Consider the following 23,478-nt stretch of genomic DNA (forward strand, 5'->3'; position numbering starts at 1 on the left):
GAATAATTACTACAACACCATAAACGTAACTCAGATGACATTTATAGGCTGGCAAAAAGAAGTGGGACCCAACAAAAAAGTCGTACAACTTCCTTTGACCAAACCCACCACTCCTTCTAGTCTAGATTTATAAATGCCACACGTGTGGCCTATAGTCAGATAAGATAAGTTCTTCCGCTCTCTCTATCTCGCAAAGTCCTACCATTCCCTCCTTCCTCTTTCCTTCTTGTCTCTCTGACTCCTCTTTTCTTCGTATTAAGCAAAAAACAACACAGCCACCGGTCAGAGAATCTTCAGAGACCCAAAACTGGAGATGCCTGGAACTACTATTGAGCCTTTAGATTTGGCTGCTTTACAAATTCCTTATCATTTCAGGTGCCCAATCTCACTTGAGCTCATGCGTGACCCTGTCACCCTCTGCACCGGCCAAACCTACGACCGCTCCAGCATCGAGTCATGGGTCGCCACCGGTAACACCACTTGTCCCGTCACTCGAGTGCCCCTCACTGATTTCACCTTCATTCCGAATCATACCCTTCGCCGACTTATTCAAGATTGGTGTGTCGCCAACCAGGCTTTCGGAATCCAGCGAATTCCCACGCCTAAACAACCTGCTGACCCGAACTTGGTTCGGACCTTGTTGGGTCAGGCTTCACTGGTTTCGAATCCGTTTCAGTCTCGTCTTTCCGCTCTGCGTAGACTCAAGGGTCTAGCTCGAGATTCTGAGAAAAACCGGTGCGTTATTTCTTCACTTAACGCAAGGGAAATACTGCTAGATATCTTGTTTTCGGATGCGGGTACGGGTTCGTCGGAGTTGAACGTGGAGGCGCTTGCGGTTTTGGTGATGTTTCAACTTTGTGAATCGGAGTGTGAGTCGATAGCCTCGGATCTAGACAGAGTGATGTACCTGGCGCGTATGTTGTTCCATTCTTCTATCGAAGTCCGAGTCAACTCGGCTTCGCTCATTGAACTCGTTCTCTCCGGAACGAGATCGTCGGAGCTACGAACTCAGATAAGCAATGTGGATGAAATCTTTGAAGGGTTGACGGACATGTTAAGGAATCTCAACTCGTATCCACGCGCGTTAAAAACCGGGATTTGGGCTCTTTTCGCTTTGTGCTTGGTGAAACAAACCCGGCAGAAAGCGGTTCAAGCCGGGGCACCGGAGATGTTGATCGACCGGCTGGAAGACTTGGATAAATGCGAGGCGGAGCGGGCTTTGGCGACGATAGATTTGTTATGCCGGATCCCGTCGGGATGCTCGGCGTTTGCTTCGCACGCGCTGACCGTCCCGCTCCTGGTGAAAACGATACTAAAGATATCGGACAGGGCGACGGAGTACGCCGCCGGGGCGCTAATGGCGCTGTGTTCGGAGTCGGAACAGTGTCAGAGGGACGCAGTGAATGCGGGAATTCTGACTCAGCTGCTGCTGTTGGTTCAGAGTGATTGTACGGAGAGGGGCAAGAGGAAAGCTCAAATTCTTCTTAAATTGCTTCGGGATTCGTGGCCCGATGATTCTATCGGTAACTCGGACGATTTTGGTTGCAGTGAAATCCTACCCTTTTAAACATAGATTAGATTGCGATTCTATTCTTGTTTAAAATCCAAAGACAGAAGAAATTCCCAGGTTTGTTATTTTAGACTATGCAAATAGAGGAAGATTGTACTCTTTGTTCATGGAAACCAAATGAATGATACATCTGTTCTTTTGGGGTCCAACCCATTAATGGCTTCAACTTGAGGCATGTCCATGGGGGTAGCATTTTTACCTGGAAATAGTCTAGGGGGCAGTGTATAGGTCTCCTGGATAGGCTTTAGGTTGGCGACCACTATGCCAAAGTTTGCTGCTCTTCTGACCCCTTACCCACCTGGAAACAGCCGGAACGGACATTTTAAACGTCGACAGTGACGGGGACAAGTGCGCCCACGACATTATTTAACTCGTGCATTTCAGGGAATTACTTAGTTTGTAGGCGGACTTTATTCTTCTTGTCTCAATAGACTTATATTTCATTAGAGTCGAAAAAAATTATAAAATATAATGATAATTCACTATCATTTATTTTATGATACATGTTATGTCTTCGAAGAATGATTTTCGAAAATTAATAAACTACAAGCTCTCCTTCAATTATTGGAGCCTTTTAAGAGCAAAATTCCTCCGGAAAAAAACTTACAAGCCAGCCACAAAACGTAGAAAAGATCTTTAGAAACGACTTATGATTGATTCATATAATATGTTAGAGGAAAATATAAGGTTTAACCACGGGATCTATTGCTTAACCTGTCAATCTATAAATAGTCATAATAATATTATACATGACGCTGTCAGCTGAAGACCATTATAACCACGACCGATCATTCTTGAGTATACTTCTTTCTGATGACGACTCACTCTCTTCTTCATCCAAACACCAATGATCGTCTTCTCATCGATCACGACTCTCTACCCAGATCATAAGGGATGAATCGCCTATAATCGATGAGATAAACTTGTTGTGATCAACAATACGCGAAAAGAAGTGTAAAGTTTTATTTCCCAAACGTTAAAACTATAATTTGAAGAAGAGAGCTTCTAAGTTTAACAAGAAAGAAATCTCACAAAGAGATTTGAAATCTTAAAAATCTTGAAATTTTGCATCTTCATCTATAAAAGTAATCCGTCATGATCTCTTGAATCAAAAGGTTCAAATGAACTCAAATCTACTTAGACCTCGAACAAGTGATTGTCCTTCAGGTTAATATAAAAAAAATAGTGATTGGCCTTTATGGGAATCTAAGTTTGATATTGTGTTAAGCCACAACTTAGGGTTTGGTGCATGCATCAATACATGTAAAAAAGAAATAAACTCTGTAACAATTGTTACTAAGTGAAATATATTTTTAGGTAATTTTATGTTTAACCAATCATACAGCATCGTGGATTCCGATCAAGTGAACCAAACAAAATAATATAATATTTTTAATAATATATCAAGTAATTTTACATTCTAATAATCTTATTCTAAAACACAACACTTCCTCTGTCCCACTAAAGTTATATCTTACTAATTTTTTTCGTCAAAATTTCTAATTTTAACTTCTTATTATTTTAAAATTTATAATGGATAGAAATGTAAAATATATATTTTAAAAAAAATTCGTTAGTAAAGAATAATTTTAATGGGACATAATAGTTTAATACCAAATTTGGAAATCACGAAAGTTCTCAAATATATTTGTAAGCTTGAATGGCTGAAGAATTTTGACCTTCCTGCAACTTGAGAATAATGTTTGTATTCCTTTTATGTTTCGGGCACCTAGGACAGATAATTGGCTCAATAAGGTAAATGGGTTAATTATTTAGTCTAATACAATATAAAGTATATTATTTAGGAATCTACGATATTTATTACAGTGACTTGAAACTCGTTACATTGATGTGACAAGTTTGTTATACATTGTTACATTTATTGTAAATTACAAAATAAAGTTAGAACTAACCTATTAGACCAATTAATTTTTTCACCCGACCTAATGGGCCAAAAAAAAAAACCCTAGAACATGCCGAGATTCATATTTTGGTTCTATATCTCACTTTTACGTTTCACAAAATATAAACAACTTCAAGCAAGCCCAACATGGAAGGGAGTTTTAACCACTCAAACAAATATTTTTTTTCAGAAGATTTTATTATGATTTAAATCCAATCATATGTAAGTATTTTGGGATATTTCTCAATTATTAATCCGATTATATTTTATATAGATAATTCTTATTCATATCAGTTTATATATGTTTTATCTTTATAAAAACAATCCATTCTTTATTAAAATTTAAACTATTTTTTTAAATTTTATTGATGAATCAAATTCTAGGGCGTTTCAATAGAAAAAAAAACATCAAGTGTAAATTTATTTAACGGTGTCTGAAGTTAAAAGAGCATTAAAAAATATGTGTTTTTGTATCTTAATAAACATATAGTATTTCGAACTGTAAATTCTGGAAACACAAATGCCTGTATAACATGCTTACAACTATGGAGGACATGGAACAAACTCTCATGCACATAGCTTCTATGGAAAGAAGAAATTAGACATGTATTTATATGTGTAAGTATGTATGTATGTATACATGCATGCATGTACGAGGACTATATCATGAAGTAACCCAACACATGATCTCAGCTGCAGCTTGTTTGAATATTTCTTCGACTTGAAATGCCTCTGTCAGCTGATGATTAGAAGCTCCTGTTCTTGCCACCTGCTTAGTATACAATTTATTATAAGCTTATGAAGTTCACAGAGGTTATACATTTTATTAATTGAAAAATGATGGATTTAATTGATTAAAACTGACTTCATTATCTTATTTAGCTTGATTGAACTGATTGAATAGACTTTTATTTATCCAAGTTAATCACTAAAAGAGATTAAATCTAACAAATCAAGTTTCGAATTCAAACTATCTGCCGACATTGTTTTTAATTCTAAACATGATATTGTCACCCTTAAGGATGAGTATAAAATACAATAAATCAATATAAGATTAAAAAAATGACATAAATCGGTTGTAACTGAAAAACTTATCTATAACATAACTTTTTAGAGAAATATGGGTAATATTCTAGGTTAAAAACAAAAATATAATATTTTTTATAATAAATCATGTAAATTAATAATTATTCAAATTGTAACTTAAAATGTAGTCAATACATTCTCGGCTGTAACTAAAGTTATTATCAATTGTGTAAATTTTAGAATAGACAAATAATATTTTAGTTTAAAACCTGTCGCAATATAATATTCTTGGTTCTAACTGAAATTGTTACCAATTTTATAACTTTTAGTTTGAATAGAATAATATTTTAAGCTAAAATCCATAGTAAATTAACTTTAAGTTGGACCACCGCACCGCACAACTACCCATCATCACCACCACCAAGAATGTCCAAAACTATGTACGGAATTGTTGCTTGGTTTACATTCTTTTACTCTAACTTTGCATGCAAACAAGGAGCGTGTAATTAATAAAATTAATGACATGCATAAAGCAGAGAATAATTTGATGCAGAAATTAAAAAAAAAAGTTACTGTAAGACTTACACGAGCTTGAATCATGAACATGCACCGATCAGAATCCGACGAAACATGAGCAGACACCACCTCTACTTTGTGCTTCTCCAAAATACAGCAAACGGCGGTGAAGAGCCCGGCCTTCTTCTGTGAACACATGCTTATCTGTGCTTCTTTACCGGATATGTTCAACACAACGTTGGGAGAACTCCAGGTCTGAAACTGCAAAGAAGAACTCGGAAACTTATTGGTTGCGTCAGTACAAGATACTTGATCCGCCATGAATAATTTCCTGCTGCTTGAATCAAGATCTTCTCGGTGGTTTTGGGCGGCGGTGGTTGCCGTCGGAGGTTGCTCGGAATGACGACCTAGATCAACGCAACCTTGGAGTCTCTCGAGCTTTAGTTTTTGTAGGTTTTGAGAGTTTTCTCTAGGGTTTTAATGTAGGTCACTGCTTCATCAACTATGGTGGATTTGTCAGCCTGTAAGAAATGATTCAGTCTGTTCATCAAATACCAAGATAATTTTTTAATATTATAAGGTGATTACAAAGTAGTATTTGTTCATTATCTTTTTTAATTTTTCATATAGACGTAATTATTCGAACAACATTGTATTTAACCACTATAATTGATTATGTATTATAGTGATTATATAATTGGTCCGCCAACAGAATATGTGATTTGGAAAAATGATAATATGCAGATTATGATGACAACTAAGCCATAATAAATACATTTCCATATTTAAACCTTAAAAAAGTGGATGAAGCAATGTAGGTGCACTTTCCGTAACTGAAACCTACGTTTCTTTTACTTTCTTTCAACTTTTTTAACTTCTCGTGTAAAAAGAAAAACAATTAATCCAAAAAGTTATTTCTTTAGCTACTCATGGATGATTAATTAACTTATCTTCGATCCAATCAAGAACGGATACATGATTTAAGTCGAGAGGTGTGAATGATTTTACCTTAGGAGGTAGGTGAGGAAGCAATTCATGAAGGCCAGAGAACATGTTCCTCATCTTCTTCCTCCGCTCTCTTTCGGTCCATATATGCATCTCATGCTCCGATTCGGCCGCTCTGTTATTGCTCTTCGTATTGGTCGAGTCTTGCAAAGGTTGTTGCTGTTGTTGGTGGTGGTCGTCGTTGTTTTTGCCTGCAGATTTGTCTTCACTCACAGTAGCAGCTGGAGAATTGTTATTACCAGAGTTGAATAGAGAAGCTGTCCATGGCTGGTTCTCCCATACTAAGAAACTGCCATGGCCCCCATCTTCAGACATGATGAAGGTAGAAAAGAAGAAGACGAAAGATTTGCAGGTAAAGGAAGAGAGTGGAGGAGATGTCTAAAAGGTGGCAAACTAAAGGAGGAAAAGGGGAAGAGACGGAGGATTGTCTTTGAAGAAGGATGAGAAGAGCCCCAAATACAATTATAAGGCAATGCCGTTACTCTGAATCAAAACAAAAACGTATTTATATAGGATTTATAAATAATTATATATACTCTAAACCGCGTTCTAGTAAAGATTTCTTTTTCTTTTTACCAATTTGATTCATTCAAGTAGTAAGCAACTTGATATCACTTAATCAAGGTTTCATGTTTGAGTCTTTATATATATGTAGAAAATCTACCAAAATTAAGTGTGTGACATGGATCGATTGAGATTAATCAGGACGAAGTCTTGTAACCGTGGAAAAATAAAAAAAGAATTTTTTCCTAACCCCACAATTCATAATGACCCCGCCTTTTTTTTATAATAAAAATATAAGCTAAATTTTAAAAATATTATTGTTGAGATAGATAATTAAAACTTTAATTCTGAATAGTAAATGATTTACTAATAGCATAATAACACCAAGGAAAATTAAATTCTAAAGAATTATCAAAAGCAATTACCCATTTTTGTCTTTTTAAATTAATGTTATCCCATGCATGCATGCATGAATGCTAGCTATTTAAATAGGTATCTCCTTTACAGGTTGGTTCATTTTATATGTACTACATGTATACATGAACACGCAAACAAGCTATTTATGGCGTTTTAAAAGCACCATAACAATAAAATATTATCTAAGAGACACTCTTTCTCTAAATATTATCGATCAATCATCCTTTTTAACATATGATAATAAAGCGCATTTTAGGGAACACACCTTACAAACTTGGAAAGAAGGCGCGGATCAAGAAGCTTACTTTCTTAGGATTTTGTTCGAACTGGCGTCACGATGGAAATGTGAGATCATGAGGCGCACCTTCCATTATCCCCTTTTAATTATTGTACCTCTTCCATTATTACCCCATCTACAAGCCTTAAATCCCGACCAATCACCCATCTCCCTCCCCTCTCCTATAAATACCCCTGGAATACAAATATCAAACCACACCAAAAATACTTTCATATTATTTCTTTTATCAATTTCTTCTACCTAGCTAAGTAGATTTTGTTATAGTTTTTAGAATGTAAAGCTATTTTTTTATATTATATTTATTTCATATTTAATTATTTGACCAAATTTTATTGTACTAATTATTCTTTTATTACTTTTTGTAATTGTAAAATGGAAGATAAGATCATATCTCGTGACATTTTGCCGATACGGTAACAATATTAAATTGTGTTATTTAAATTATCGTAAATATTTTTTAATTTTTAGTATTAGTTTATAGTTTAATTTGTATACAATTTATTTAATTAGGAGAATGATCGTATATTAGAAACAATTATTCGTTTTTACAGATAAAAGACTCAATTTTCAAACTCTTAAACTCTCAAAATGAGACATATTTCAGCTATTGTTTACTATGATGGAGAAATTTGGGGCGCTGTCTTGCATTAAATCATTATGTCACCTTATCCTTCAATAGAAACGTCACTCTTGAGGAGCTAATCACCAAAAGTTTAAGAAAGGTTCATGTTGGAAGTACTAGAAGATTGTCCTCACTTCAGTACATATTTCTAATTGCACTATTTTCGTTAACTTATACAATGTTATAACTCTCCAACGATGACAATGTTGCTATGATGGTTGATGGTCAGAATCAAAATTAAGAAACTGTTACACAAATGTATACCACATTTGTTGAAGTGTCTGCGGTTTGTGATAAGTCATTATGCTCCCACTATGGGTTTGCTCAACAAGCTGACAGCCTAACTCAAGTAATGTGTAATGATTTTACCTCGTTAATGGGAAATCCACATCCTAGTATCATCCCATCAAGTTTAATGAGGAGACATTCATCAGCAACTTGTTACGATCTATATCGAGGTGGCTCCACGAACAATTCGTATGGCAACATCGCTTCTAGTTTAAGAGGAATACATCCATCTGCCAATTTCTTTGACCAAAATATAGAGATGCCTTCAACACATCAATTTGTTTAGTACCCATTTGACACGATGCCTTCAAGTTCTAGGGGGAGACATTTAACTGCGAGCTTTTTCGACCTCAATGTGAAGATGCCTGCTACACAACACTCAGTTCAAAACTCGTATAATACGATGCCTTCAAGTTTAAGGGGAGGACATTCAACAACCAACTTGTTCGACCTAAATACCGGCATCACGAAGAACCCTCACCTCTACCAGTAGAACCTCTTCGTGAGTCAGGTACGGATGGTGCTGAGACTAAACTATTCGTTGAGCCAGAATCACAACAGTTCAACATGAACTCCGATGATAATGATGTAGATGAACTTCTCAAAAATACAGTCACATCGAACCTCCAGCACACATGTATGAAGGTGACTATGATGCAATGTACGGGCCAAAATTTACGGATATGCCTAACGTTAGTGACTATGGATTTAACTTATCAGTCAATGATGGTGAGTTATATATCATAATGGAGTTTTCATGCAAATAAGAAGGATGATTGCAATTAAGAATTACAACATTCATAATTATGTTCACTCCAGAGTCAATCGATCCACCAAAGAAAAGTATGTTTGTCATTGTGTCTATCGTGATAACAGATGCAACTGGATGATTTATGTATCGAAGAGGAAGAGAAAAAACTACATATGGGAACTAACAGTATACAAAGGTCCTCATACATGTTATGCTAGAGGGATCAACTAGGACCATCCCAACTTGGACTCTGACATTATCTGCCAAGCCATCATGCTCATGGTTAAAACAAGCTCCCATATAGCTATTGAGGTTCTGATTTTAGCTATACAATCTCAATATGGGTACACCATCTCCTATAGGAAAGTATGGAAGGCAAAGCAAAATGTCATTAAAAAACTTCACGACAAATGAGATTCATCTTACAACGAACTACCAAGTTGGTTTAACATATTGCGCATACTGAATCCTAGGATAATAGTCGACTTTAAAACTTACCTTGCATACCACAATGATCGAGTAATTCACGATCAATGCCAATTCTATCAAGTTTTTTGGACTTACCCACAATGCATTAATGATATGAAATACTGCAAGCCCGAGGTCCAAATTGATAGGACATTCTTGTATGAAAAATACAAGCAAGTTTTACTATTAGCAGTTGTCTAAGATGCTAACCACAACATTCTTCTAGTTGTTTTTGCCCTAGTTGAAGGAGAAGATATATATTCTTGGTCTTTTTTCCTCAAAAAACTTACACTTACATGTTGTCACGAGGGAAAATCTGCATCATTTCATACCACAGAGATAGGATCAAAGAAGCAATGGACTCTTTGGGTCCAATATGGAAACCTCCCTATGTCCAACATCGGTGTTATATCTGACATATTGTAGCAAACTATCATGGAAAATGTAACACCCCCAACCCGTACCCTACCCGGATACGAGTTTGAGGTGTCACATTGACTTTTCAAAACATTTACTTTTACAAAATACCCAAGATTCAGTTTGATATTTCTAATAAAACCATTTACTTTCTATGATATAAAACATATGGTTTTACAAAACTGATCAGAGCGTATCTAATACAAATCTTTTAACTACATGCCAACTAGATTCCATATAACAAAATACATGTTATTCATTTATGTTCTGATCTGACCTTCGGTAAGGAGAAACTAACCTGTCTTGCTCCCCTTAGCTTTTCTTCCTGCTTTCCTAAACCTACGTGTGAAACACTCACACGCTAAGTCATAGACTTAGTGAGACATATAAATACATATGTAAATTATCAAATGCATGTACATATCATGTAATACAACGTCATACTTGTATACATACTTTTTCATGTAACAATTACATACACACATGCATGTCATCATTTATATTTTTCTCATACTCTTATATGATTATCCTTTCTATCTCTTATCTCTTGTTCATATGATCTCTTATTTTCATATTCTATATCTTATAACATGTTCTTACATTATATATGAGTCATTGATATTCATTCATATATATACATTAACATATATTCATGTACATCATATAACAAACGCCATAACCCATAACACACATTCTTTCCTGTAACATATACACATATATCATCATATAAAACATGTAACACATTTCTCATTACAACTCACATTTTATTGTTAATCTTTTTGGTTAGCCCATGCACACTACTGAGAACTTAAGGTATGTGAGTACATAGAGGTTGTGCACTATGCTGTAACCACAGCTCGTATAATTCCCACTAGGGGCGCATAGAATTTGTCCCGAAGGATCACATATAACACATATATCCCGAAGAACCACTATGTCCCGAAGGACCGCGAAGACCCTCGACTCTTGGCATGCCAACTATACCTATAACTCTCATAACACATGACATGGGCATTATCTTTTACCTCATTACACATTCACATATTCATATCATATAGTTCTTTCACATAGCTCTTTATCATATTTCATATGATCACATAGTCACGTAGTTTACTTGCACATAGCATTTTTCCATGAAATTCACATTATTCATCCTTTTCACATATGGTCACATCACATAGTTCTTTATCCCATTTCATATAGTTCACATATACCTTTTTCTCATATGCATATAACATATTATTTCTTATCTTTTAACTTATATTACATATACATATAATCTTATGACTTATTATTAATATCTCATAGATCACTATAATACAACACATATCTCATAACATGTAATGCAACAAGGCATATTCACCTAGATCACAAACATAGAGATGTAATGACATCTAAACATATGCATAGACTCGAATTTCTCTGAACATCATATCACTACATGCTTACATCTGGGTACTCATATTACATAATATCAGAATTAGACTTCTCGCAAGTCATAACTCCTTAACATAACTACAATTCATATCATGTACTCACCTGATCACCAATAACACTTCCAAGCTCTTTCTCTTTATTGCGTATCTTACTCTGATGACCTATCCGAACTTTACTTTCGATCGATTTCTACACAATCATGTATTAATACTTATCAGTATCCAGTTGATATACTATAATCTATCAATTCTTAGACTGAAAGAAATACTTATTCCATTTCCCATTGAAGTGCATCGGTACATTATACAGTGTATCGATGCATCCCTTAACAGGTGCATCGATGCACTACCCATGTATCGGTACACAATTTACATTCGATGTTTCCATTTTAATGGGTGTATCGATGCACTCCCTATGCATCGATGCACTCATTGCATTCGATGTTTATTTCGTTGAGAGTGCATCGGTACCCATTGAATGTGTATCGATGCACACATCCCAGAAATTACATTTTAGCACGAAAATCACTTCATTCTAACTCAATTATGCTATACTTCAACCCCTTTCATATCCTAAACTCAAACACACATACTTAAGCCCATTTGTACTCATTATCACATCTTAAATCTATAAATCCTATCCTCTACATAGGCTTCAAGAATCATACTCAAATTTCATCATATTCTAAATCCAAGTTTAACATTTCATATCTCTTAAATAAACTACTGACAAGTCAAATTCTTCATTACAACTTTAAAAACCTCTTTATATCAAAAGTTCATTTCTAAACCCATAATAGAATTTCTCTTCTTATTCTCCTTGATGATTTAAGTTCATATAAGCTTTCCTTAAGCTTATATAACACTCAAATAATCAAAACCAACTTATAAATCTAAGAATTCAACACTAAAATCAAACTTACCTTTTAAACTTGAGCTACGGGAAGGGAGAAGAAGGCTTCCAGAATTCTCCCAAACCCACGTGTTTAACCCTTATTTAAAGGGAAAAAATATCCTTTAAGCATAAAAGACCAAAATACCCCTTTAATTCATCTATTTATGCTATTTAATCCATCCTTAAAATTTCCTTACTTAAGTCCCTGAACTTTTAACTGATTTCTAAATTGAGCACAAAACTTTCAAAATTCTCACTTTAGTCACTAGCCTTGATTTTGGGATATTACAAATCTCCATCCTTTAAAGAAAATTTATCCCGAATTTTCATGGCACGCACAATAAGAAGATATCTTCTAATGTTCTTATATTGTTTTCTTAACTTAATATTCCTTGTTTTTCGTTAATAGACTTACCTCTGTAAATCCATGTAATACCACTTATAATATAAACCCGTACTCTAATCCTTATACCTCAATATCATACCTCATTGATTTCTATTCTTATTCTCTAATTACTTTACCACATTAACCAAATCTTTCCTCATTTCTTAATCATTTTCTGTACCTCAATACATATAATCTTTTTATATTACTTTACCACATAAATCAAAATATTCTTATCATATATTTTCTTTAATGTTCACCTACTATTTTTCTATCACTTATACTCATCTCTAATTACCGATCTTCATCATATCTTCGTAACTTTGATAAATAACTTTACTTATACAGAATCTCATGCTTAACCATCTCTTATACTAGTATTTTCCTTCCTTAAATCCCTCTTTTTGACATACTTGTCTTCATAATATTTATCTGATCAAAATACACAACCATATTCAGATCCATATCATAATTGATTAAAACATATACATTACTTAATCAACTAATCTTTCACATCATCTGACATGCCGTCTTTACTTCTAATCATACTCATATTCCATGCCTCAATATAATATTTATCATATCTGATTTTCTAAACTCTATCCTTTTCATAATCACGATCTCTTTATAACATAACTAACTTGTATCTTTCATCCGTATTCACATATTCTTTTCATTTCCCTCATACTTATCATTGATCATCAATCTTTATGACATTTTCATAACTCTGATAGTCAACACTCTTTGCACAAATCTTATTCTTTGTAAAATCCTTGTTCGAATCACAATACATAACCATTTACAAATTCTACGCCATAACTTGTTAGCTTAACTTGACATCATCTTTAATCCTTTAACTCTAATACATTCATCATCACTTACCCTTGTCAGTCAGCAACAGTTCTTCTAATCATATACACTCTTATTCATACACGTTATGATTCCCCTGTTTCAAATTCATAATCTCTGGCTTTATACATGTGATAAACTTATCACCGAATGCTTATTCTCAAACTTTTCGAAACTAATAACCACATCATTGAATCTTCTATCATTTTCATGATAACATACGTTCACTATACTTTAACTCAACCACATATTAACTAAATTACTTCATTTAACTTCTCTTCTTCTAAACAGTGGAGATTCTTTAACATTTTATGGTGACACTTGTTCACCATATTCTATCTTTTCCACGCAATAACAAAACTACTCTATATCACTGTTCCAATTCCAAACAGTGAAGATCATTTATCAATATTCTTATATGATTTCAACTTTCTGAAATCAACCTTTGATCTTACGAGGCACTTCCTGAGATGTCCACTCTTCAACCTGCCTGGCCAGGGCAAGTGAATTACTATCACCATCAGGTTTATTACCTCTCACTTCTTTTGAAGCTATCACATCATACTTCTATTATCACATAATAATCTATTTCTATTAGCAAGACAACATACTCCTTACACTATCAGATCAGAATTTTTTTTCACTTTGAGTTGGCATGTGCACATTTTAAAACTCTTTTACCTTCGGTTTAAGCCTAGAATCAGCTAAACCTTAGCTCTGATACCATTAAATGTAACACCCCAACCCGTACCCGACTCGGATACGAGTCTGAGGTGTCACATTGACTTTTCAAAACATTTACTTTTACAAAATACCCAAGATTCAGTTTGATATTTCTAATAAAACCATTTACTTTCTATAATATAAAACATATGGTTTTACAAAACTGATCAGAGCATATCTAATACAAATCTTTTAACTACATGTCAACTAGATTCTATATAACAAAATACATGTTATTCATTTATGTTATGATCTGACATTCGGTAAGGAGAAACTAACCTGTCTTGCTCCCCTTAGCTTCTCTTCCTGCTTTCTTGAACCTACGTGTGAAACACTCACACGCTAAGTCATAGACTTAGTGAGACATATAAATACATATGTAAATTATCAAATGCGTGTACATATCATGTAATACAATGTCATACTTGTATACATACTTTTTCATGTAACAATTACATACACACATGCATGTCATCATTTATATTTTTCTCATACTCTTATATGATTATCCTTTCTATCTCTTATCTCTTGTTCATATGATCTCTTTTCATATTCTATATCTTATAACATTTTCTTACATCATCATATGAGTCATTGATATTCATTCATATATATACATTAACATATATTCATGTACATCACATAACAAATGCCATAACCCATAACACACATTCTTTCTTGTAACATATACACACATTCACATATATCATCATATAAAACATGTAACACATTTCTCATTACAACTCACATTTTATTGTTAATCTTTTTGGTTAGCCCATGCACACTACTGAGAACTTAAGGTATGTGAGTACATAGAGGTTGTGCACTATGCTGTCACCACAGCTCGTATAATTCCCACTAGGGGTGCGTAGAATTTGTCCCAAAGGACCATTTAGATGTCCCGAAGAACCACATATAACACATATGTACCGAATGAACACTATGTCCCGAAGAATCGCATAGACCCTCGACTCTTGGCATGCCAACTATACCTATAGCTCTCATAACACATGACATGGGTATTATCTTTTACCTCATTACACATTCACATATTCATATCACATAGTTCTTTCACATAGCTCTTTATCATATTTCATATGATCACATGTTCACGTAGTTTACTTTCACGTAGCATTTTTCCATGAAATTCACATTATTCATCCTTTTCACACATGGTCACATCACATATTTTTGAGTTAATCGATTGACGGAATTGGCCAAGAGGGGGGTGAATTGGCAATAAAAATTTTGGTGGAAGCTTTTGCAGAAAATTGAAAGAAATTGCACAGCGATTTATAGTGGTTCGACTTTCTTAACCAAAGTCTACGTCCACTACCTTAGCTATCCACACTAAGGATTTTTCACAAATTCACTAATTTGTCTTTCTTTTGAGGACAAAGAGTAACCTTACAAACTCTCAAGAATTATACCCCAAATTCTTGAGAACACTCTCTCCCAAAGAGAACAATACAAATTTGCAAACTTACAAGGAAATCCTCACAAGGTAGATTGTTTGCACAGTTCTAGAACAAAGAAAAGAACACTCAAGAATGAATACAATTGAGCACAATAAGTGTTCTTGAAAGCAAAATGAATATTGAATGAAAAATAGGCTTGGAATGCTCAAACTTGAGGTTTGATGCTTTCTCTTTGATTCTCTCTTGATTCTAGTTGCTTGATGTTTCTTGTTATTGATCAATGCCTTCTAAGCTTGTTTAAATACAGCTTCAAATGATTCTGAACGTTGGGGATGCTTCATGGAGTCAATATAGCCCTTTAAGTGTGAAAATAATTAATTAAAACAGTTGGGAGCATCAGTGCATCGATGCATACCCATGGTGCATCAGTGTAAAATTCAAATATTTTGACCGTTGGACCCTTAGTGCATCGGTGCACTAAGAGTGTATCGATGCATCAAGTGCATTCGATGTTTTAAAGTAGCCAGAGTGCATTGATGCATGGCTGGTGCATCGATGCATCAAATGCATTCGATGTTTTCATAAAATCCTCAGTGCATCGGTGCATGGTATGTGCATCGATGCATGAAATGCATTCGATGTTCAATTTAATTCATGGTGCATCGATGCATGGATTGGTGCATCGGTGCATCACTCTAAAAAATTGATTTTAGGCTTGATTTTGGTTCAAAATACTTTGTGAAATTTGTTTCAAAAATATATTAAGTATAAAACACAATTTTACACATTTAGTGAGGTTTGAAATTGATCTTAAAAGACTTGGAGTAATAATTTGATATTCAATTAATTAAATCGAATATACTTAGAAAATTATTTGTAAAATCTTAAAATTCATTTAAATTTAATTTGTTATATCGAAACACAAAATGTTTTTAACAATCTCCCCCTTTTTGATATAACAAAAAATTTGTGTTATTTTAAGATTTTCTAAAAATTTGAAATCAATTTCAATTTAGAAAAATTACTTACTCCCCCTTACTATAACACTTCTCCCTTTTAAAAACATTTTAACACTTAACATTTCTCCCCCTTTTTGTTAAATCAAAAAGACTAAAAATCGATTTGAACAAGGTTTTGAAAAACATAGCCAATTGATGAAATATATATATATATATATATATATATATATATATATATATATATAGCTTAAGCTGCTAAGATCACAATCAAAAGAGAGTTAGCAATTAGTTTCATAATCAATATTCATAATAAAAATGTGAAATGGTAAATTGGTCATTTGCAACTAAAAAAAACTGATGCATATGTTGTAACAAACCAATATATATATATATATATATATATATATATATATATATATATATAATATCAAATAGTCATCCAACAATTAAAGAAAGATAATCAAAATGTTTTAACAATTCAAGTTCATCCCAAAAACAATCAAAGAAAGATAAGTCTATTAATCCATTGAAGGATCAGGAGGAGGAGGAGGGTAACATGCTCTCATTTCAAGTGAGAGTGCATCCGAACGATCATTCATATCTTCTTGTCAAGCTCCCAAGATAGAGAGCTGGGACTCAATGAATGTGAAGCGCGAATCCATGGACGCATACCGTAAATCAAATGTCTCAAAAAACGAACGAAAATACGGAGGCATTTGTTCTTCTTGTGGAGCTGGTTCCGGTGCAGGCTCGTCATCAGGTACGTGATCATCGATGTCTTGCATAAGTTGTTGAAATTCAGGATCATCGTCATCAGCCGGAGCTAGAGGAGGAGGAGTACGAGAGAAGTTAGGAGCAGCTCGTGATGAACTAGCTCCCGGAGTTTGCTTTCTGGGTCTAAAAACCCATTGACTGGTAACCTCGTCTTGCTTCTAATCCGCTTTCTTTAAGGATGTGAGATTGATTTGATTTTGAAGTGGGATAGGATTGTCAAGAGAAATGTCTAGACCAAGTTTGATAAAGAGGTTACTAAGAAGACATCCATAAACTAATGTTTCGACATGTTTTGAAGGAACAATGTTTATGACATCAACTAGTTGACTGAAGATAATGTGGGGTAGATTGATTTTGATTTTATTTTTAATACAATACATCCACCATAAATCCCTAGCACGAAGTGTGTAGTACCTACCTCCGGATGGTCTAAACTACCAAGAGATCATCAAATGGAGAAAACGATCGTGATGAGATCGTAGAGTACTAACACTTGAGTTTGGAACATAGGGATATTCAACATTTTCACTTTCATTATATACACCATTATCATCTAACCCAAAACAAAAAGCTATAGTCTCGGGGTCAATATTAATATATTGGCCTAAAAGATAGGATCTAATGGCTATAGTTCCACATTGAGTTTCATTTTGAATACATACCGCATTGGAATAGAAAATGCGGACCAATTGTTGATAGACGATGGGTTTAAGTTTAAACAATTTATCAAACTTCCAAGCTTTAAGAATTGTAAGGTATTCGAAATCGATGTCAACCATAACTTGAAGCGAAGGAATACGCTCTTTACGGATTCTATAAGTTTGAAAAGAGTTTCTGTACCTAGAGTACAATTCGTCTCTACGACGCTCAGGCATGTTAAAACAAGATCTAATAGAGATGAAAGTGGAGGAGGAACAGGATTAGGAGGTCGAGGAACGAGGACGGTTTTGGTTTGATCGACTCGAAGATGATCTAGGTCGTTTAGGATTTGACATGATTAAAGGAAATTGGAATAAAGAATGTCACCTGCAATTTGAAACACATGTATGCATAATCAATCCCAAAACTCAAATGATTCCTCAATAATTCAAGGTTCTCTAAACCATATCCTAATGGGCATGTTTTGAAAACTATTTTGATAATCATAATATAGTTTTCATGAAAAAAAACAATTAAATCAAAAATCTTACTAATTTTCGAAATCATAATTTATTTTTTTTAATTTCGAAATAATTTTTTTTGGAAAACAATTGTTTGTTTTTGACGAAATTGGTAGTAAAATCTAGTTTAGAACCAACAAACAATCAATGCCCGATATATGTACATTCTAGAACTAATCAAAACTTAGTTCTAAAATTAAAAGTTTGTAAAATAGAGGTTTTTAGAAAAATACCTTGAAAATTCGGATTGAGGGGATGAGGAGTTGTTTTGCACGATCTAATGATTGAAGCAGGTTTGCAAGTTGAAAAGCTTGAAGATTCCGACAAAAATTTGTTGATTTTGAGCAAGAATGGAGATTTTAGAGTGAGAGGGATGAACGGATTGGAGAAAATAGTTTTAGGGTTTGAGAAAATAAAGAAAATGAAGCATTTTAACCGAAAACCCGACTGATACATCGATGCATGACCATGTGCATCGATGCACATTCAAGGCGTGCATCGGTGCATCAACAAGATGAATCGATGCACATTCAAAGGGATGCATCGATGCACTAAGCATAGAAATGTCAAAAATCAGTTTTAAAACACTCAAGATGCTAAATTAATTAACTCTAGTGGTATTGACAACTCAAATACTGAAAATTAATCATGTTCAATCAATCAAATTTATCTTTAAACAACAATTGAACATAAAATTAATTTTCACCAAATAACATAAACTCCCCCTAACTAATAGCAATGAATGCAATAAAAAAGTATCATTATAAGCATTTTTCATTTATTCTTAAAATTGCTAAAATTATTTTAAACACTAAGTGAAGATAGGTTAGTTAAACCTAATTCTCTCCTAAGTGTCCAAAATCTTTCCTTGTTAAAGGTTTTGTAAAGATATCCGCTAATTGGTGCAAAGTATCAACAAATTCTAGAACTACATCTTCCTTAGTGACATGGTCTCTAATGAAGTGATGTCTTATTTCAATGTGCTTAGTTCTAGAGTGTTAGATGGGATTTTTAGTGAGACAAATAGCACTAGTATTGTCACACTTGATAGGAATGGTACTAACTTCAATTCCATAATCAAAAAGTTGTTGTTTCATCCATAAAACTTGTGCACAACAACTACCAGCTGAAATATATTCGACTTCAGTGGTAGATAATGCAACACAATTTTGTTTCTTTGAAAACCAAGAAATCAACATATTTCCAAGGAATTGGCAAGTACTGGAGGTGCTTTTCCTATATAATTTGCATCCTCCATAATCTGCATCAGAAAAAGCATGCAAGCTAAAGCTAGAGTCTCTAGGATACCAAAGTCCTAAACTAGGAGTGTCCTTAAGGTATCTAAAGATTCTCTTAACAGCTAGTAAATGTGATTCCTTAGGGCATGATTGAAATCTAGCACATAAGCAAACACTAAACATAATGTTCGATCTAATTGCAGTTAGATAAAGTAGAGATCCAATCATTGACCTATATAATTTAACATCTACACATTTACCTCCTTCATCTAAGTCAAGCTTTGTTGAAGAGCTCATTGGAGTGTCATGAGGTTTGCCATTTTCCAATCCAAACTTCTTAAGCATGTCTTTGACGTATTTAGCTTGATTAATGAAGATGCCATCTTTTCTTTGCTTATTTGGAGTCCCAAGAAAAATTTGAGCTCCCCCATCATGCTCATTTCGAATTCACTTTGCATTAGCTTAGAAAATTCTTGGCAAAGAACATCATTAGTAGAACCAAATATTATATCATCAACATAAATTTGAACTACTAATAAATCTTTACTTTTGTGCTTTAAAAACAATGTAGTGTCAACCTTCCCTTTTGAAAAACCTTTTTCAATTAAAAAATTTGACAATCTTTCATACCAAGCTCTAGGAGCTTGTTTTAAACCATAAAGCGCTTTTGTCAATTTAAGAACATGATCTGGAAATTTTGAATCTTCAAAACCTGGAGGTTGTTCCACATACACTTCTTCCTTTATAAAACCATTTAAAAATGCACTTTTAACATCCATTTGATATAATTTAAATTCATGAAAACATGCAAATGCTAATAACATTCTAATTGCTTCCATCCTAGCTACGAGAGCGTATGTTTCATCATAGTCTATCCCTTTTCTTGAGTATACCCTTGAGCAACAAGTCTAGCCTTGTTTCTCACTATATTACCACTCTCATCAAGCTTATTCCTAAATACCCATCTAGTACCTATAATAGATTTATTACTAGGCCTTTAAACTAATGTCCATACTTTACTTCTCTCAAATTGATTTAATTCTTCTTGCATAGCCATAATCCAATGTTCATCATTTAATGCTTCTTTAATATTTTTAGGCTCTATGCATGAAATAAATGCAACATAATTACAAATATTTCTAAGAGAAGATCGAGTTGTTACCCTTTGGATGGATATCTATAAACTCACCATCCTTGACATAGTTGTACTCTCTTGGATAAGATACTTCCATTTCTTCAATGGTTGGATTCTCGAGGGGATCATGAGTTTCCTCATCTTTCATTTCTTCTTTTGATGATGATTCTCCAACATCATGTCTAACGTCATTTGTATTTATAATACCTACATCATCATTAACACAAGAATCCTTCCTCGGAAGGGGATTATCATCGAAAACAACATATATAGACTCTTCTACAACTAAAGTTCTTTTATTAAATACTCGATAAGCTTTAGAATTTAAGGAATAACCCAGAAAAATTCCTTCATCACTTTTAGCATCAAATTTGCCAAGGTTTTCTTTTCCGTTGTTCAAAACAAAACATTTACATCCAAAAGGATGAAAATAGCTAATGTTAGGCTTTTTATTTTTGAAAATTTCATATGGAGTTTTCTTTAAAATTGGCCTAATCATTACTCGATTTACAACATAACAAGCGGTATTTGTGGCTTCCGCCCAAAAATATTTTGGCAAATTATTTTCACAAAGCATGGTTCTAGCCATTTCTTCTAAAGTTCGATTTTTCCTCTCAACAACTCCATTTTGTTGAGGGGTTCTAGGTGCTGAAAAATTGTGACTAATACCATTAGAATTACAAAACTCAGTAAATCCAAGATTTTCAAATTCAGTGCATGATCACTCCTAACACTAGTTATAGAGTAACCTTTATCGTTTTGGATTACTTTTGAAAACGTGATGAATTTTTCTAATGCTTCATCTTTAGTACTTAAGAATAGAACCCAAGTATATCTAGAATAGTCATCTACCAAGACAAATGTATATTGTTTTCCACCCAAGCTAGTAGTACTAGTTGGCACAAAAAGATCTATATGGATCAATTGTAATACACTACTAGTTGATACGTCATTAATGGATTTAAAAGAAACTCGCTTTTGTTTTCCTTTAGCACAAGCATCACAGATTTTATCATTATCAAATTTAAGCTTAGGCAATCCTCGAACTAAATCACCTTGAGTTAGCCATTGCAAAACACTCATACTATCATGTCCTAGTCTCATATTCCATAACCAACTATCATGTTCATCCTTAGCAACTAGGCACAAATTAGTCATATCAATAGAATCTAAATGCACCATGTATATGTTTCCTATTCTATGACCAACAAGCATAATCTGATTAGATGCAAGTCAATGACTTTACAACCATTAATATCAAACATGACATTGAATCCCTTATCACAAAATTGACTAATACTCAATAGATTATGCTTTAATCCATTCACATATAAAACATTCTTAATTTGTATGGAAGATGTATTACAATAGTACCAATACCTTCAATGTGACCTTTTGAATCATCACCAAAAGTCACTTCTCCTCCATTTTTGGCGTTAAGCTCAATGAACCGATTTTTGTCTCCGGTCATGTGTCTTGAGTATCCACTATCAAGGTACCATGAATTTGGATTTGTTTCCCGTGCCTTGTAGCAATGCTCTTTTCCTACAAACATAGATTAATTTCTAATTTTTGGTACCCAAATTCTTTTGGGTCCATATTCATTAGTTTCCAAAATCCTAGTCCCCTTAGGTATCCATTTGTGTAGGATATCCTTATCTTTAGTAGTAATGAGCTCTTTAGGAACCCATATACTTTTAACGATTTTTCCATTAGAGGTTCTTTGGGGACCTCTATGATTGTAGTTTTTAATACTTTTTCTAACAAAGTTGGATTTTGAATTTTCTCCATTTTCAAAACGTTTTGTTCCAACTTTATCAAAAGAAGTTTTAAGATCATCAATTTTCTTTTGATGATCATCATTGACATTTGAAAGTAGATTTTTCAAATCCAAATTTTTGTTTTCAAACTCTTCTAGTTTGATTTGCAAATCTTTGATTTTACTTTCAAGATCGTTGTTGGTTTTGGATATGAGTTTATTTTCATTTTTCAATTTTGAAACATCATTTTTATATTTTAAAAACAATTTCTCATAATCCATAGCCAACCCATTATATTCCTCAAAATCAGATGAGTTAGAGGTTACCTTAGAATCTTCCCCGAATGCCATCAAGCACAAGTTTGCTACTTCTTGTTCCTCTTCATCTGAACCTTCTTCATCGCTCCATGTAGCCACATGAGCCTTGTGCTTATTCTTTGATTGACCCTGTCTCTTCAATTATGGGCAATCATATTTGACGTGCCCCAGCTTTTTTGCATTCATAGCAAATGATCAGGTCCTTCTATTTTGGTTCATTTTTGAGGCCTTCATTTAGTTTGAATTTCCTTTCTCGATAAGGTCTCATCATTTTTCTGAACCGTTTGGCAAACAATGCCATTTCCGTCATCATCATCTTCATCCGAATCACTCTCATCTTTTGTGGATTTGAGAGCAACTCCAATGTTTTCTTTCTTTCTCCTTTGGTGTTTCTTCAATCTTATCAAGGTCCACCTCATCTTCAAACATCATTTCATGAGTGAGGAGTAAACCGATTAGCTCTTCAAGAGTTAAGGAGTTAGATCCTTAGACTCGATGATTGTCGTCTTCTTTGATTGCCATGATTTTGGGAGGAGTAGACTAACTTCCTCACAAGCTTTTCATTTGAAATGATCTCTCCATATGATTTGAGACCATTGACAATCGTTGAGAATCTATCCGTCATAGCTTTGATATCTTTATTT

At 33.9% G+C, this 23,478-nt stretch overlaps 1 protein-coding gene and 1 pseudogene across 1 annotated transcript; one reads left to right on the top strand and one right to left on the bottom strand.

Moving 5' to 3' along the window:
* The first annotated feature begins 192 nt into the window (after window positions 1-192).
* Window positions 193-23,208, top strand: LOC120204951 (U-box domain-containing protein 26-like). Its single transcript, XM_039204934.1, has 3 exons — window positions 193-1,569; window positions 20,640-20,646; window positions 23,194-23,208. Exon 1 carries the CDS (start codon window positions 314-316, stop codon window positions 1,565-1,567), a length of 1,254 nt encoding a protein of 417 aa, XP_039060865.1. The 5' UTR covers window positions 193-313; the 3' UTR covers window positions 1,568-1,569; window positions 20,640-20,646; window positions 23,194-23,208.
* Window positions 4,138-6,360, bottom strand: LOC120204952 (annotated as a pseudogene).
* Window positions 23,209-23,478: the final 270 nt, after the last annotated feature.

The sequence above is a fragment of the Hibiscus syriacus genome, unplaced genomic scaffold (genome assembly GCF_006381635.1).
Source record: "Hibiscus syriacus cultivar Baekdansim isolate YM2019G1 unplaced genomic scaffold, ASM638163v2 tig00011761_pilon, whole genome shotgun sequence".
NCBI lineage: Eukaryota > Viridiplantae > Streptophyta > Magnoliopsida > Malvales > Malvaceae > Hibiscus > Hibiscus syriacus.

Excerpts from the sequence above, each read along its gene's own strand:
- LOC120204951 (XM_039204934.1), top strand. The coding sequence starts at position 314 with ATGCCTGGAACTACTATTGAGCCTTTAGATTTGGCTGCTTTACAAATT.